This window comes from Sus scrofa, chromosome 13 (genome assembly GCF_000003025.6).
Source record: "Sus scrofa isolate TJ Tabasco breed Duroc chromosome 13, Sscrofa11.1, whole genome shotgun sequence".
Classification (NCBI taxonomy): domain Eukaryota; kingdom Metazoa; phylum Chordata; class Mammalia; order Artiodactyla; family Suidae; genus Sus; species Sus scrofa.
Window position 1 is genome coordinate 113,835,868 of NC_010455.5, and position 16,206 is coordinate 113,852,073.

Below are 16,206 nucleotides of genomic sequence, written 5' to 3' on the forward strand. Positions count from 1 at the left end.
TCTTGGTAAACAAAGCTAGGAAAATGTATGTTTTAATATTATATTTTGGTATAAATACATATGAATATATATACATACATAGCTTTATATCTATATCTACCTATCTAAATATATATCTGAAAAAATATTATCAGTATGCATCAATACCTAGTGTTTATCTCCTTTTATGTTTGTAAATCCCATACCTGGCACTGAGAAATCTGCTTCTCATTATCCTGAATATTACTTACTTGATTAACCAGTTCCCTTGAGTGTAATTAGTTGATGCCTTTCCTTCTTCTTCCGCAAGAATGCGTCTTTTACTCCATTATGGCTCTGACAACAAAGCCAAGCACTGCAACACATGGACTATCAAATGCTCTGCCTGTTCCCACCCCCGATGTGGTTAGCTTCCTCACTCCATTCAGGCTCCAGTGCTGTGTTTTGTTCAGCTTTTAAGGGAAGATGCCCTTAGTCAGCTTTAATGACTTCTCTCATTATACTGTTTTCCCTGACTGTTGCTTCCCTCTCCATATTCAGATTTACACACACATTCACACAAATACACATAAACCTTCATCATGTTTGGGCCCTCACACCATGTGCTGAACCACCTGACCCATTTGGATACCTTCTCTTCCTCACATGGTCCTCAACACCTTCATCTGGGTCATATGGCATCATCTACTGCCACTGTCACAGGTGCCAATCTTGGCCAATACATCTAATGACTTTAGGACTGACTCATTCATTAAGACAAAGGAAAGGAAGAAGATAAGGAAGAAAATATATTTTTTGAGCATATGTGTGTTCAATTTACATAAATATTTGTGAATAATATATTCTATTTTCCTTCTTTTTTCTTTTCATTTAGCACTCTGTAGTTATTATTTATCCATACTATCATATGTACATTTACTCCATTGCTTCCAGGTGTCATATAATATTTAAAAGAGTAGCTTTACTAAATTTAATATACCATTATTCTAAGAATGGCACCTAAATTGCCCTCACTTCCTGTTGACAGATATTTTAGGTTCAGATTTTCCCTTGCTATATTTTTATTTCTTTAACAATATTAATTTATGACTTTCTTGTATCATGTTGTTTTTGACACTCTGAGTATCAATCAGAGTCTTGTTTCTTTTCCTAAGTGATATACTTTTGGACTTTGGAAATACTTAGAATTTTCCTCTTTGTCTTTGATGCTTTTAAATTTCACAATAAAGTATATAGGTGATTTTCCTTTTTTTCTGGAAAAAATATTAATAAGAAGTAGTTTTTCATCTCTTATCTCCTCCATTTCTTCTTCCTTCTTATGGTATTCTTTCAAGAAATCTTATTTCTATTTATCACATCTTTTAGTTGTATGTTTATGTTTTTATTCCTTTCCGTGGTTTCCTAGAAAAAATTCTCAATCTCATGTTTTAGTTCTTGATCATTTTTGAGGTATAAGTATTACTTACTACCTCTACCTACTTTTTCTATTATTGTATTTCTTTCAACTATTCTATTTTCCATAACTATTATTTCCTCTTTTTTTCAAATGTTACAGGTTTTTTTCTTATTGCTAATGCATTCCCTTGTATTTTTTGTTTAGTTATTATGCATATTTCTTTAAATTCATGTACTGTATGTTTTAGCATGTTTACTTCTTGTGGCCTTTAAGGCAGAGCTAAAGTCTGGCCTTTATGGGTTTGTATGATGAGAGGGTATGTCTCAGTTTTTACGAAACTGTTCTAAACCACCCTCACTTTTTACCAGTTTACCAGGCAGCCTCAGTCTCTAGAGATTTAATGGTAAAAGGAGAGAAGACAATTTCCTCAGTTTTGAATTCCACCACCCCTGGGGACTTTAGGTTTTTGCTCAAACTTCTTTAAAGTAGTTTTTCTCCCTCTTGCTTCAGGAAATCCTCCTTATACCTAGCTGATATGATGAGGCCTTTCCTGAAGCAATTCATGTTTCAGTTACTAAACTCTCTTTTAAAATATTTTGTCCATAAACATACATTTTTCTGAAGTTCAATCATTATGTATATCTCTTTGTATTCTATTGTTTTCACTTACAGTGTGTCCATGTTTCTGCACACTATTTTTACATTTTAACAGCCACGCATTTTATTGCACTTTTCTAAGTAATTTCGCTGTTTAGGATATTTATGTTGTTTTCTGTAATTGCTGTTATAATTATACTGCAAAGAGTTCAATTATTCTTGTAGGATGAATTCCAAAGTGCAAGACTGCTAACATTATTGCTTTGAAGAGTAATATTGCCTTACCAGTGGGTTGTTTAAATTAGCAATGCCAACAGCAATGGATGTGTTATGAAAGTGAAAGTTTATCCAAGATTTTATTAACATTATTAAAATTGAAAATGTGATTGTAATGCTGCTTTTAGTGAAGCAAAACAGGCTCTATGTTATTTGTTTTCAGACATGGGTATGAAATACTATGAAACAATGTTATTAGGATCAACATCACATGTGGGGATTGGATAAATAGATGAAAAGCCACATTTTGCTATGGTGTATGCCATTGTTTGGACCTTGTCTAGGCTTTATGATATATAAAGGATTCCTCTGTCAGTTGGAAGGGTCCAATGTAACTATAGCATCAAAAAAGGTTGTCTTCACTTCACTTTCTCAGACCTCTGCAGTTCTTTTAGTAAAAGTCTTAGACTTCAGGATGTAGAGGACGGCAGGCAAAATAACTGGAAATCATTCCATGCATACATCTAAGAACTCTGTATGAAATATAAGAAAAACTTTTTTTAAAAAACATCTATCATGAAAGAAAATAAAATATTCAGAAACAAAAATAAAGACAGAATGAAAAATCAGACAAGTAAGCAAACAGGTTGATCCTCTGGTTTCCTCATGTTGAGAGGCTATGGATCCCACTGAATTAAGTAAATTAGAGTGGGAATATGACACTTACATGGGGAAAAAAGAAGTTATGGGCCTATAGGGAGCATAGAGTTATAACGGACCTCCCTATCTAAAACTAAGACCATGGGGTTGAAGTAGGAAAACTAGAAAGAAATCTACCCACTGATGGAGAAAAGCTTGTTTTCTGCTTGAGCTCTGTATTTAAAACAAAACAAACAAACAAGCAAAAAAAACCTTTAGAAATCAAAAACCCTTGCTTAGAATTTTCACTACCATTGTAGTATAGAAACATCAAGCCAAAAAATTAGCATAAAAATTGCCCCCAGGCCAGAGATTCTCCTGGGATACCTGGCAAAATCAAACACAATGCTGGGAAAATATGTATTAGAGAAATACTAAGCAAAAGAATGATGGGGTAATTATATTAGTATGTGGTGGGGGGTGCTTTAGAAAAAAATTTGGGATAGAAATAATATAAGAAATAATTGTTCTTATAATCTATATAGAAATCAGGAAGATAGGACAATTCCAAACTTTCATACACATAACTAGCTAGCCTAAAAATCTACAAAAAAAAAAATGTTATAGTATTGTAAGATAAAATGACATCATATGGGAAACTTTAGCATGTCTCAATAATTAACAGAAAAATGTATATAGAACAGTTAATAACGATATACCCACAGTTTTAAAGTTTGATTAACTGGATCTATATGTGGAATGCTACATCCATGTAATAGGGAACATGTATATTTATATGGAACATTTATAAAAATGTTTATTCTCTATTTATTAGATGAACTAGCCTTTAGGGTCCCATAATCTCATCTAAAATCAAAGTATCAGTGCATGTATACCTTGTTCTCAGTTCATTTTAAATTAAACTAGATATCAGTATTAACACAGTAACAAACATTTGAGTATTTAAAAATTATTTGAACTAACATATATACTATAGAAAGAATTACAATAGAAATTCAAAATGATAGAATCTGTAAGATATTAACACCATATATGAAGATGAATGTACTACAGCTACATAGAAAATCTGTAGCCTTAAATACATGTATAAAGACTAAAAGTAATGAGCTTAGCATTGAGGTAAAATTCATCAAAGATGCTAATAAGCATAGAACATTATATTGAAAAAAAAATAAAGAAAAACATATTGAGAAGCCACAAACCCCAAAACTTATTTTTTAAATTCTAATTAACTAGACTATAGTAAAACTGATAAATGAAGGGGGGAAAAAAAGAGAAATATAGGTAAATTAATGTTAGAAATGGAATGAAATTTAGATAAATGACAGTGATTTTTTGAAACAGTAATAGAATGAACAACTACATACAAAAATAAGTTTAGAAGAAGTAAACATAAAAATATGAATTTATAAGTTAATAATTTTTTGAAAATATTAAGTGAAATAAAATAAAAATATACTGAAATAAAAATGAAATAAAGTGAAAATGTACTCTTGTTTTCCCCTATACAAAAAATACCAGGACCAAATAGTTTTTTATACAAATCTTTACCTTCCTTTGTGAAATAAGTAATGTCTGTGCTTTATCAACACTCACAGAATCAAAGAAAAGAAGCAAAGATCACTAAAAATTTTTGAAATTGTATAATCCATATATTGAAAGCAGGCAAGAACAAATGAAAGATAAAATTACCAATAAATAACTTAAAATATATATGCAAATATCTCAAAATTTTAATAATCAAGTATAGAAAGTATATCATAACCAAGAAGGTTATATTTCAGGAATACATTCATTTTTTAACACTGTAAGTTGAAAAGTCTTGCACTTAAAAGATGATTCAACATCTGTTTATGCTAAAACCTCTTAGCAAAGGAAAAAGAGAAATAATCTTCCTTGTAGAGGGAATTTCCCAGAAACCTATAGCAAACATTTAAAATATATATATATACATATATATATATATATATGTTATTTTTTTTTGAAATCTGTTTTTAAGTTGAATAAAAATCAAGGATTAAAGAATGGCACTTTTACTGCTTCCATTCCACAGTGTACTGGCAGTCCTAGACAAAATGATGCTAGCTCTAAAAAGCTATAAAGATTGGGAGGGAATAAATAAATAAAACCATCCTTTGCTGGTATCCACAGAGAAAAACAAATATAAAAACTCTATAGATTAACTATTAAAATCTGTAGGAAATTGACAAGAAGTCTGGTTAAAGACTAATATATGAAATTAAAAAGCATGCTTATACACAATACGATAATTATAAATGCTATATTTTGGTAACATATGACAACCATAAAATAAATGTAATAATAGTTGTGCAAGGCTTTTATGAAGAAAAATATAAAACCCTATAAAAAGATATAAAATCAGCTGAAATAAATTGAGGCATATCATATTCATAAAGACATAGAATGTTCTAAAATGGTTCCATTAATTTAATACAATCCTAATAAAATCCTGAAAAGTCTCTTTATGATACAGGAAAATTATTATACAAATTTATATAATAATAATGGTCTATAAGTACCCCAAAATTGAATAATAATTATGTGAGATGATGATGACATACATATATTATAATCCAGAGATCCTACTTCTAGTTATCTATTTGAAGAAATGCAAAATATTCTTTTTCTCACTGTAGTGATGAAAATGTGGAAACAACCTCACTAACCTTCAGTAATAGAACTAGAAAATAAACTGGGGTTGATCTTACAACCAAATGCTACTTAGCATTTAAAATGAATGATCCAGAGTTCTATTTACTATCAATTTATTTTCAATATGCAAAAGACAATGCTGAGTGAAAAAAAGTAATAAAATCTGTGTAAAATGTCAAAGCCAATAAAAAATAAGTCAGACAGAGAGAGACAAATACTGCCAAATACTGCATGGTGTCACTTCCTTGTGAAATCTCAAAGGTAAAACAAGCAGGTGAATATAACAGGGAAAAACAAAACAAAACAAAACAAAACAAAAAAACAGGCTTACAGGTACAGAGAACAAACTAGTTACTACCAGTGCGGAGAGGGAAGGTGGAAGAGACAAGATAGGAGTAAGGGATTAAGAGTTGCAAACTACTATGTATTAAATAAAAAATAATACAAAAATATTTTGTACAACACAAGGAATACCGCCAATATTTGATTATAGTTGTAAGTGGAAAATAACCTTTAAAAATGTCGAATCATTATGTTGTACACCTAAATCATATAATAGTATTCATCATTTATACCTCAGAGAAAAAAAGTAGAAAATGTTTATGACTATACCTATATATACATGTACCTATATCTGCATATCTACCTACCTACCTATCAATCTATCAATGTATCTATACAACAACAATTCCAAGAAAAAAACTTGAAATGATTTTAGCTTCAAAGAAAGAACCCAGTTTATAAAGTTGCATTTATTTGGTTATTGCAAAAGGGTACCGATGAAGGAAATACAGTAAAATGACGTTACAACTAGATGTGGATCATCATTGTATGCATTATTTTTTATTATTTTATAAATGAAGAACATTTCATAACTAAAAAATGGAGTCTTAGAGTGAGAGAAATTTTATTTTTTAGATAAAAATATCTATATAAAGACCTAGTTTGAGTCTCAGATCTGCCCCTATATGCTTCATTATAATAAATAAATAAAGATAAACAGAACTTCTGACAAATGGTTTCAAGAATCAGTGAGATTCAATAAGAACTGGCATATATGTGTGCAGATGGCTAGTATAAATTATAAGTCACTATATTAATGTAAGTTAACGTTCAAGCAGTATATTGTATACTTGTACATATTATAACTTTTTCTCACCACTGAATTTGATAAAAGTAATATTGAATCTTAGAGAACCAGAGAAGCTTCTTTAGCCATATCTATCTCAAAAATAAGATGAAAGGATTAAAAAGAGCAATAATTATAAGATTATGACTCCTTTATCTAAACTTTATATCTGGACTATTTGGAACAAACTTAGAACAGGGAATTATACATTAAAAACAAAAACATGTGAGTCAAACTACAATGTTCTGGAAAGGGCAAGACTATAGACACATTTATATCACTCACTGCTTTGGCTTGGGTTCGATCCCTGGCCCTGGAACTTCCCCATGCCACAGGCACAGCCAAAATATATATCCCGCGGCTCCAGAGGAAGAAAGGGAGAAACGAATAAATAGGTACCACACAGATTATTCTTAGGGCAATGAAACAATTCTGTAATGGTGGATACATGCCATTATGACTATGTGAATACCCAGAGCAAGTACAATACAAAGAGTGACAATGTAAAATAGAGACTTTAGTTAATAACAGTGTATTACTATTGGTTTTTTACTGGCAGCAGATATTGATCACACTAATGTAGGATGTTGATAATAGAAGTAGAGGACAGAGAAGGTATTTAGGAACTCTGTACTTTCTGCTCAGTTTTTCGGTATTCTGAAAATGCTCTAAAAAAAGAATATATCAATTTTAAAACAAATAAACAAAACTGCGTAACACCTAAATTAGAACCACAGCACTCAGGATCCAAGCAGATTTCCTTTTCTCATATATGAAGTGCTCAGGTGTTCTCTTGGGACCTCTTTATTCTTGTTTTAGTTATAATTTTAACAGATTCAATGAACAAAATTACTGTTTAAACTGTTAGTAGAATGTATTCAAGGAGAGAAGCAACTTATTTATCAAAAGTTTTCATCTATCAGTAAGAGGTGACATTTGAAGGCCTGTCAGTAGAGCATGCCTATGTTGCATTAGCTGTTTCCTAATTGCCACCCCCTCTCCAACAGTATCACATGGCTGCCCTGGAACTCCCCCTAGATAAACCACCTCCCACCCCAGAATTCCCAGGATCCATCAAATACAGGATTAACACACATCATCATCAAAACCTTCAAAGACCACTCACTTCAGGGCTGTGACTAGACTCCCTCCTGAATGGTGTCTTTGCCTTATTTGCTGTCAAAGATTTTTGAATATCAAGCAAGAATAGGAGAGCTCAGAGGCAGAGCAATCGACAGAGATTTAGAGAGAGGTGAGAGACCAACACATACAGGTAGAAATGAAAACTGCAATATTTGAAAACACATGTAGATTAAAGAAGATTTCTTTTAATTTGCATAATGCTTTACAATTTTCAAAGTGATAATGTCATAATAAGTCATACAGAAAAGATTAAGTTATCTTCACATGCTATTTTTCTGAAGCTAGAAAAGTAATTAAAATTCTCTGGAAATAGTTTTGTCTGAGTATTTACTCTTTTAAAAATATGAGTTGCCCTCATCTCTCTGAGGTCATCTTCTTCTGTGTGCTTTCACATTAAACTCCATTGCAGTTCTTAATATGAAGTTTAGAATTGCCTATTTATGACTCTGCACTTCTATAAGGCTAGCAGTTGTATCTTAGTCATTATTGTATAACAAGCACCTAAAATAATGTCTACACAAAGTTTTGAATACATTTTTGCCAAGTAAGTGTAACTTTGGGAGTTCCAGTCATGACTCAGTGGAAATGAATCTGACTGGCATCCATGAGGACACCAGTTCAATCCATGGCCTTGCTCAGTGGGTTAAAGATCTGGTGTTGCCAGGAACTATGGTGTAGGCCAGAGGTTACAGCTCCGATTTGATCCCTAGCCTGGGAACCTCCATATGCTGCTAGACAGCCATAAAAAAAAAAAAAAAAAAAAAAAAAAAAAAAAAAAGAAAGAAAGAAAGTGTAACTTTGGTTGTCTAGAAAAAATCTGTTGTTTGGAATTAATTGTCTGATGGTATTGGATAAATAAATTTGCATGCTTTAAGAAAAAACAGAATTGGGAGAAATAATTTTTAATTTTTTTTTAGAGGAAAGAATTGTCAACATGCAAATTCAAACAGTCACAAAATTCAAAACAGTCACTAATGTTGTTGGATATTTAAAAGGCTTGACATCTCCAGGTAAGTAAAGCAAAGTATTTATAATCTACACTTTGTATGAAACATCAAAAGAAAATCCCTGTATAAGTAGCATAGTTAAATGTCCCACTTTAGATGTAACTATAAGTTTATAGCATTCTAAGGATGGGTCAGTATGAAACCAAGAAACAGGTCTTTATTCTCTTTCTTATTAAATATCTTCCAAGATAAATTATTGTAGAGAGTATAAGAAGAAAAACAAAACAGTTTAGATTTGTCAAACCGGCATGTATCTATGAATTCAGCACAGAAACCAATGTTTTCTTTTTCTTTTATTCACTATAACATCATTGAAGATTTTATTTTTATCAAGAAAAAAATGTTAAAGAGAAAATATTTTTACAGATATGCTTTTTAAAAAATGAAAGTTTTGATCTTCAGATTTTTTTTTTTCCTTTCCTTTTGTGTTTTTAGAGCCACACCAACAATATGTGGAAGTTCCCAGGTTAGGGGTTGAATTGGAGCTGTAGCCGCTGGCCTACCACAGACATAGCAATACCAGATTTGAGTCAAGTCTGCAACCTAAACCGCTATTCACTGTAATGCCAGATGCTTAACCCACTGAGCAAGGCCAGGGATTGAAATTGTGTCCTCATGGATTCTAGTCAGATTCGTTTCTGCTGAGCCATGATGGGAACTGCTGATCCTCATATTTTTCAGTGTTAATCTGTGTCCCATCTCTGACCCTTGGTCTGCTGATAATTCTTCCTAATGTTTGTCTGACTTTAAGTTTTGAAGGTGCTTCTAAAAAGGATCACCTGGTTAAATTTTAAATAATTTATTCCTTGTTATAGGATGCTTAAGGAATCTTCAGATGAAATCGTACAGGCTGAAAAAGTGAAAATAACTGACATATATTAATTAAGAGATTAATCTCAACTCCTATGAAAAAATTGTGAAGTTGAATTACATATTACTCTCTGATGTGCTTGATGTACATTGTAGAGTCTAAGTCTTTTAGTACATTTGTGCCACTTCTATTGATTTGGTTAAGATATTTACTCATTTTCCTTGGAGAATTATTCTTCTTCATGACTGAAGTGAATTTGACTCTATAATCGCTCACTTAGGAAATTTTGAGATCAAGTTTTATATCTCCCTCCAAAGTTTCCTCCAGCCAACTCAAAAAAAAAAACTCATGGATGTCTTCCCTCACAGTAGCAATGTTGCACAACCTCTGATGATAACATCTTTAAATACAAGAGATAAATAAATTTGGAAATTGTTACTGTTGCATTTCAACCATTTTAACAAATTTCCATCGTAAGGATGTCTAATTGAAGCACTAGAAATGTTTATCATCATCACTGTATTGCTAGTTATTGTTTTATTTATTTATTTATTTTTTTTTGTCTTTTTGCCATTTCTTGGGCCGCTCCTGCGGCATATGGAGGTTCCCGGGCTAGGGGTCTAATCGGAGCTGTAGCTGCCAGCCTACGCCAGAGCCACAGCAACGCAGGATCCGAGCCGCGTCTGTGACCTACACCACAGCTCACGGCAACGCCGGAACCCTGACCCACTGAGCAAGGGCAGGGATCGAACCTGCAACCTCATGGTTCCTAGTCGGATTCGTTAACCACTGCACCACGACGGGAACTCCTAGTTATTGTTGAAAAAACAAATTTTACAAAATTATACTAGCTTTAAGATAAAAGGGCTTTCCTTTTTGAAATTCAATGTAGAAAAAACAAGTTTTAAAATCAATTTACTAGTAGCTTTCTTTGGTGTATAATATGTAAAGCTTCTCAATTTTGTTTTGAATTCTACACAAAAATATTGGCTGCTCATTCACATGATTTTCTTATTTAATGACTGAAAATTAGAAAAAATTATCAATTAGTATTAAGATTTTTATATATGGTTTACCTAGTACACAGACAATTTCAAACAGAATTTGTACACATATCTAGAAAATGAATGAATCCGTTCAACATCACAGGCACATTATGTGCACTATGAATTAAATTCTGATGAATTTTTGATAGATCAAATTAATTGTTGGTTCCAACATCAATGTGGAAATCTAAAATACTTTCACACAGTGATGTTTTCATAAAGTAGTTTTTTTGATGCCATGAAGTCAAGGGATGATTCATTCATTCCACACATGTGTAGTACTTATTATGTGTCAGGCATTGTTCACAGTGCCTTGCAAATAGTAACTCGCCTAAAAATCAAAACAAGTAGATGATGTATATGCTGTTTTTGAAAAGAAAATCATGGACTTGGAGAATAGACTTATTCCCATTTTATGTTTGAAAAATTTACAGCATGAGAGCTTAAATAAGCTTTCTAAGATCATACAGCTGGTACAATAAATAGCCTAGATTCAAACCCAAGCAGGAAGTCTTTCAACTGCACACTTAACCATCAAGCTCATAATGAAATAACACTCAGAAAAGAAATCTAATCTTTTTACACAGATGTATAGGGCTACTTGGTCAAGTAAATTAGCTGTGTATCAACAACATTCACTGACAACAAAATCAGAGGAAACTCTGGATATACATTTTTAGCCTACTTTATTATTGACCATAGTCAGTAATATACAGAACCCATCCTTGTGTCCTATAGGTCTTTCTAGTAGTGTATCTAATGGATTTTATATGATTATAAAAAATAATATACGTGAGAAAGAAACTTTATAGTAGTGGATGAAATTGAGTATTTTTTTTCCTTCAGAGAAAGGAGGGAGGCTAAAACTATAAATTGGAAGTGTAGACCCATTCCCTAAATACTTCATTATTGCAAAAGCCATACATGACTACCACATCTGTAATACTTATAGCTACTGAATAACTGTTCCCTCAAATGTATTAATACTTCATTAACATTTACTGAGCATACACACATTGTCTATAGGGTACTTCCTACTATGAGTCTGGTAAAATGTTAGATAAGGGTTTCATTGTATCATATTTGTATACTTCATTAATTAACATCCATGTTGCAGAGGACAGTAATATGGATCTAAGCTTTGGATTCATAATCGAGCTCAGCAGCTGCCTCTGCTTTGATATACACAGATGTGTGAATCAAGACAGTGGGTGAAAAATGTTAAAGTAGTCTTAATTATTAGAACAGTTTTGCATAATCGTTGCTCAGTTGTGCAGTAGAATTATGTAAATGTCATTAAATTTATTGTTAAGGTTCATATTGTGTTTTAATGGCTCTTGTTTCCATCTATTTCCAGACCGTTATATCCTAGTTGGCAGCCGTCATCATACCGCATACAGTTATAATGGGCAAGAATGGGCCAGTAGCACTGCCATCATCACCGCTTTTATCCGGGCCTTGATGTTAAGAGTTAAGAGAGGATGGAGACCCGACCGCACTATTGTTTTCTGTTCATGGGGAGGAACAGCTTTTGGAAATATTGGCTCATATGAATGGGGAGAGGTAAATGTGCATTAATTACTATACCTCGCTCTCATAATCACGCAGTCCCTCTCTCTCTCTCTCTCTTTCTCAACTGAGGTAGACAAAAATTAATGAAGCCATGAACAAGAATATGCATCTCAACCAGGGTGGGCAGTATGCTGATTTTCTGAGATCACCTCTAAGAATGACAGGGAATTAAAGGTAGACAACTGTGAACTGGGTGTGGAACTTATTCCTGTGGCTACCAGACCTTCAGACTCTGTAGGCCCACAATGTTTACCTGGTTATTGTGTTTCTCCTTAGGCTGCAGGCAGCAGACAAGAAAGGATAAGTGATACATATGATTATTCGTTTTACCTTTCTAGCAATTTTCTGAAATTAGAAAACAATCTTGTGTTTTAAATATTTATTTATTTATTTATATTTATATTTTTTGTCTTTTGTCTTTTTAGGGCCACACTCACAGCATATGGAGGTTCCCAGGCTAGGGGTTGAATCAGAGCTGCAGCTGCTGGCCTATGCCACAACCACAGCAATGCAGGATCTGAGCCGCATCTGCAGCCTACACCACAGCTCATGGCAATGCCAGATCCTTAACCCACTGAGTGAGGCCATAGTGAACCCGAGTCCTCATCGATTCTAGTCTGGTTTGTTAACCACTGAGCCATGAAGGAAACTCCTTAAACATTTATTAATTTAGTGTTATACTTTATAATATAGAGATGGGACTCAAAAGAGCAGTTTCCTTCCTTCTGCCCTTTTTTTCTTCCTCCTTTCAATCTTTCCTTCCCTCTGTACTTATGTCCCTACCTCCCTGCTTCTTCTTTTCTACCCACATCTCTACCTACTTGCCTGCCTAACTACCATAGTAAGTCTTTGTTCAAATGAAATCTTGCATTCAGTGGATCGCAGTTGGAATACAGCCGGAATAATGTTTCAAATGGTTCTGATATGTCTTACAAACGCACTGTGTTTTTAATGGAATATGACAACTTTGTATTGATGCCACATTAACAACAATAAAAATATCATAGAACTCTTTGATATCCTATTTACTTTTAAGATTTTATAAAAAGTTTAACAGAAAAATGCAGAAAAAAACATCCAAGTTTAGCTAGGAAAATGAAACAATTTGGTAATCTAGTTTGTTCACTACCTCACCTTTGGAGAAAAAAAATCCCAAATATCTAATGAGAAATTCTCTTGTTTCATTTACTGTTTAATCATTCAAAAAAAGATAAAATGTCTATTGGCTATCAAAAAAATCAGAAAAGTGAATAAAAGAAAATAGCAAGTGTCTTTTTAATTAGAAGTCTTCAAAATGAGAAAATTTTTACAGTTATAAAGTTTATCAAGATTCATACATTGCAAATTGAAAGGCTTTTCCATATTCAAGTTAGTGGTGTGAATTTTTTTCCATTACTCAAAAGAACTAACTCAAATAAAGAAATTTCATTGCTGAAGGAACCTTTCAAAATTGACAAATTTTTAGTAAGATGGAAAATGTAATAGCTGAACCAATCTCTCAAACTCCTATTCCAAATTACTTTAAGGATATAAACAATTTAAAAAACCATTTGGGGAGTATATTTGTGATCTGGGTTGATTTTAGTAGTTCAAAAAAAAATTTTTTTACCACAAATAAAACAATGTTTTAGTCTTCTTGTAATAATAAAGCACATTTTAAGAAAGCATCTTAAAGATTCTTTTCCAAAATTTCTTCCGCTATCTCACAAGCCTCCTCCATATCTATCTAGTAATTTCATAGTCAATTTATGTTCATTCTAAATTAGCTTATATATTGCTAAACTGTATTCTCAAAGGAGGCTTGTGTGACATTAGCAGTTCCTAACTTAAATTCTTAAACATCCTTAACCTCTGTGCATGGGGAAGTGTATTGCAAATGGTCCTTGAATTTTTTTGAATGGTAACCTGTAAGTTGATGGCCTTATGTGTCAGTTAGCAATTACATTTTCAAATTAGTTAAATATTTTGTATTAATAAAATATTTTGTGGATTATTATCTCCTTTGTATCTTTTGGTAATTTTATAGCTTCTCAGTAAACAGATATTAAAAATACAGTTACTCTCTTATGGGAGTCCATAGGAAAAAATATTTATGTTAGAGAAGGCTTTTCCTATGCAGAAATGTTAGGGGCCTCTATTGTAGAGTACCTATGTGTGTGTGCATATTCAACAACTAATTCTATATTCAGTCACTTTCTGGCTTTTTCTATGACTAGGTATACAAAAAGGTAAGTAAAGAAAATGGTGAATAACATGTACATTATTAGTTCATAAAATATACTATTGTAAATTACTATATCTTAGATTATTTCAGTACAATTCATGAAATCTTTTTTGTACCAATCTGATTGAGGAAGAATTTAGAAAACTATTAACTTTCCTGTTTACTCTTATCGAACCTACGTGTTCTTACAATGAAACATTTTCTTTTAGAATGAAACCCATTTCTGCTCTAAACATATTCCCTAATGAAGATGAGTGGGGAAAGCACTTGTTGACATGTCACAGTGTCCTTTCTAATTGTGTTGGCACAGGAACCCTTAAAATACAAAGTTTTAATTAAAAGTATTAGGTGATACTGGTCAAATGGAATTTATAGTGACAGATTTATTAGAGATAGATTTATTAGAGATTTGACTCAATACTGATCTTGATCCTTGAGGCTCTCTTACTAAAGAGGTTTTTTAAAAAGTATCTTAAAAAACTGTAGGGAATCTTCATCTTCAGGTTCTTGTGGAAATTCTACAGATTTTACAGTGAAAGAAATCTGAGTTTATATCCTCTCTACCATAAAGCATGTGGTTTTAGGCAAGGTTAACTTCTCCAAGTCTTGGTTCCTCAAATGAGTGCACTAATGCCTATGCTATGAGGTTCTCCTAAGAATTAAATGGAATGACATAGAGATACTGTCAGTGTGGTAATGTGTAAATAGAAGCTGTTTTTCCATTGCTCTTGTGTGATAATGAAAATTGTTTAATAACAATATTATGTGAAAAGCAGAGTACTTAAGTTTAAATTTCATCTTTTTGATTTATTTAAAATATTTGTTTTTGAAGTTCCCTTGTGGTCTGGTAATTAAGGATATGCATTTTCACTACTGTTCCTCAGGTCACTGGTATAGCTCAGGTCCCTAGCCTGGGAACTTTTGCATGTCATGGTTACAGCATATGTGCATATACATACATATATACATACATACATACATATATATAAAAATTTTGTTTTATTAGAATATAGTTGATTTATATCGTCGTGTCAATTTCTGCTGTACAGCATAATGACCTATTCATAGGTATATATATATATATACACAGAAACATTATTTTTCTCATACTATCTTCCATCATGTTCTACCCCAAGACATTGGACATTGTTCCCTATGCTGTACAGTAGGACCTCATTGTTTATTCTTTCTAAATGTAATGTTTTGCATCTATTAGCCCCAAACTCCTGGTCAATCCCACTAGCTTCCCCCTCCCCATTGACAACTACAAGTCTGCTCTCCATGTCCTTAAGTCTCTTTCTGTTTTGTAGATAGGATCATTTGTGCCATATTTTAGATTCCACATATTAAGTGATATCATATGGTATTTGTCTTTCCGAGACTTCACTTAGTATGAGAATCTCTTGTTGCATCCATTTTGCATATATATATAAATTTTTTTCAATGAATAGTCTTTTCACCTCTTTTATAGCGGTATGTCTGACTTTTCAACATAAATTAGGAATAATATTATTGATTTGCTAGGTGTACAAGTCCTTGCAGTCTTTCATCTGATAGTGCTGGAAAACAGAAAGACATGTTTCTAAGACATGAAGTAATATGGTTTTTAGAATAGTTCTATAGAACTGCCATCATGATAATTACTCATTAAATATTTGTGCAAGAAAAGGAGGAAAATAACAGAAGGACTTCTTAATGGTACCTTATTAATAGGATCAGTTTCAACTTTTGGAAGTAGGGTTTAACTGAGAAG

The 16,206-nt window shown here is 32.4% G+C and overlaps 1 protein-coding gene across 12 annotated transcripts in view; it reads left to right on the forward strand.

Annotated features, from left to right (window-relative positions):
• The window catches only part of NAALADL2 (N-acetylated alpha-linked acidic dipeptidase like 2), a 1,365,504-nt gene that overhangs the window by 985,757 nt on the left and 363,541 nt on the right, over positions 1–16,206 (forward strand). For all 12 annotated transcript variants that reach the window (XR_002338111.1, XM_021071192.1, XM_021071188.1 and 9 more), the window contains 2 exons: positions 8,711–8,803; positions 12,015–12,220. Coding sequence is in view for 11 of the 12 variants with exons in the window: in XM_021071192.1 (XP_020926851.1) it covers positions 8,711–8,803; positions 12,015–12,220 (299 nt within the window). In the remaining variant the exon portion in view is untranslated. The remainder of the gene's footprint in view (positions 1–8,710; positions 8,804–12,014; positions 12,221–16,206) is intronic.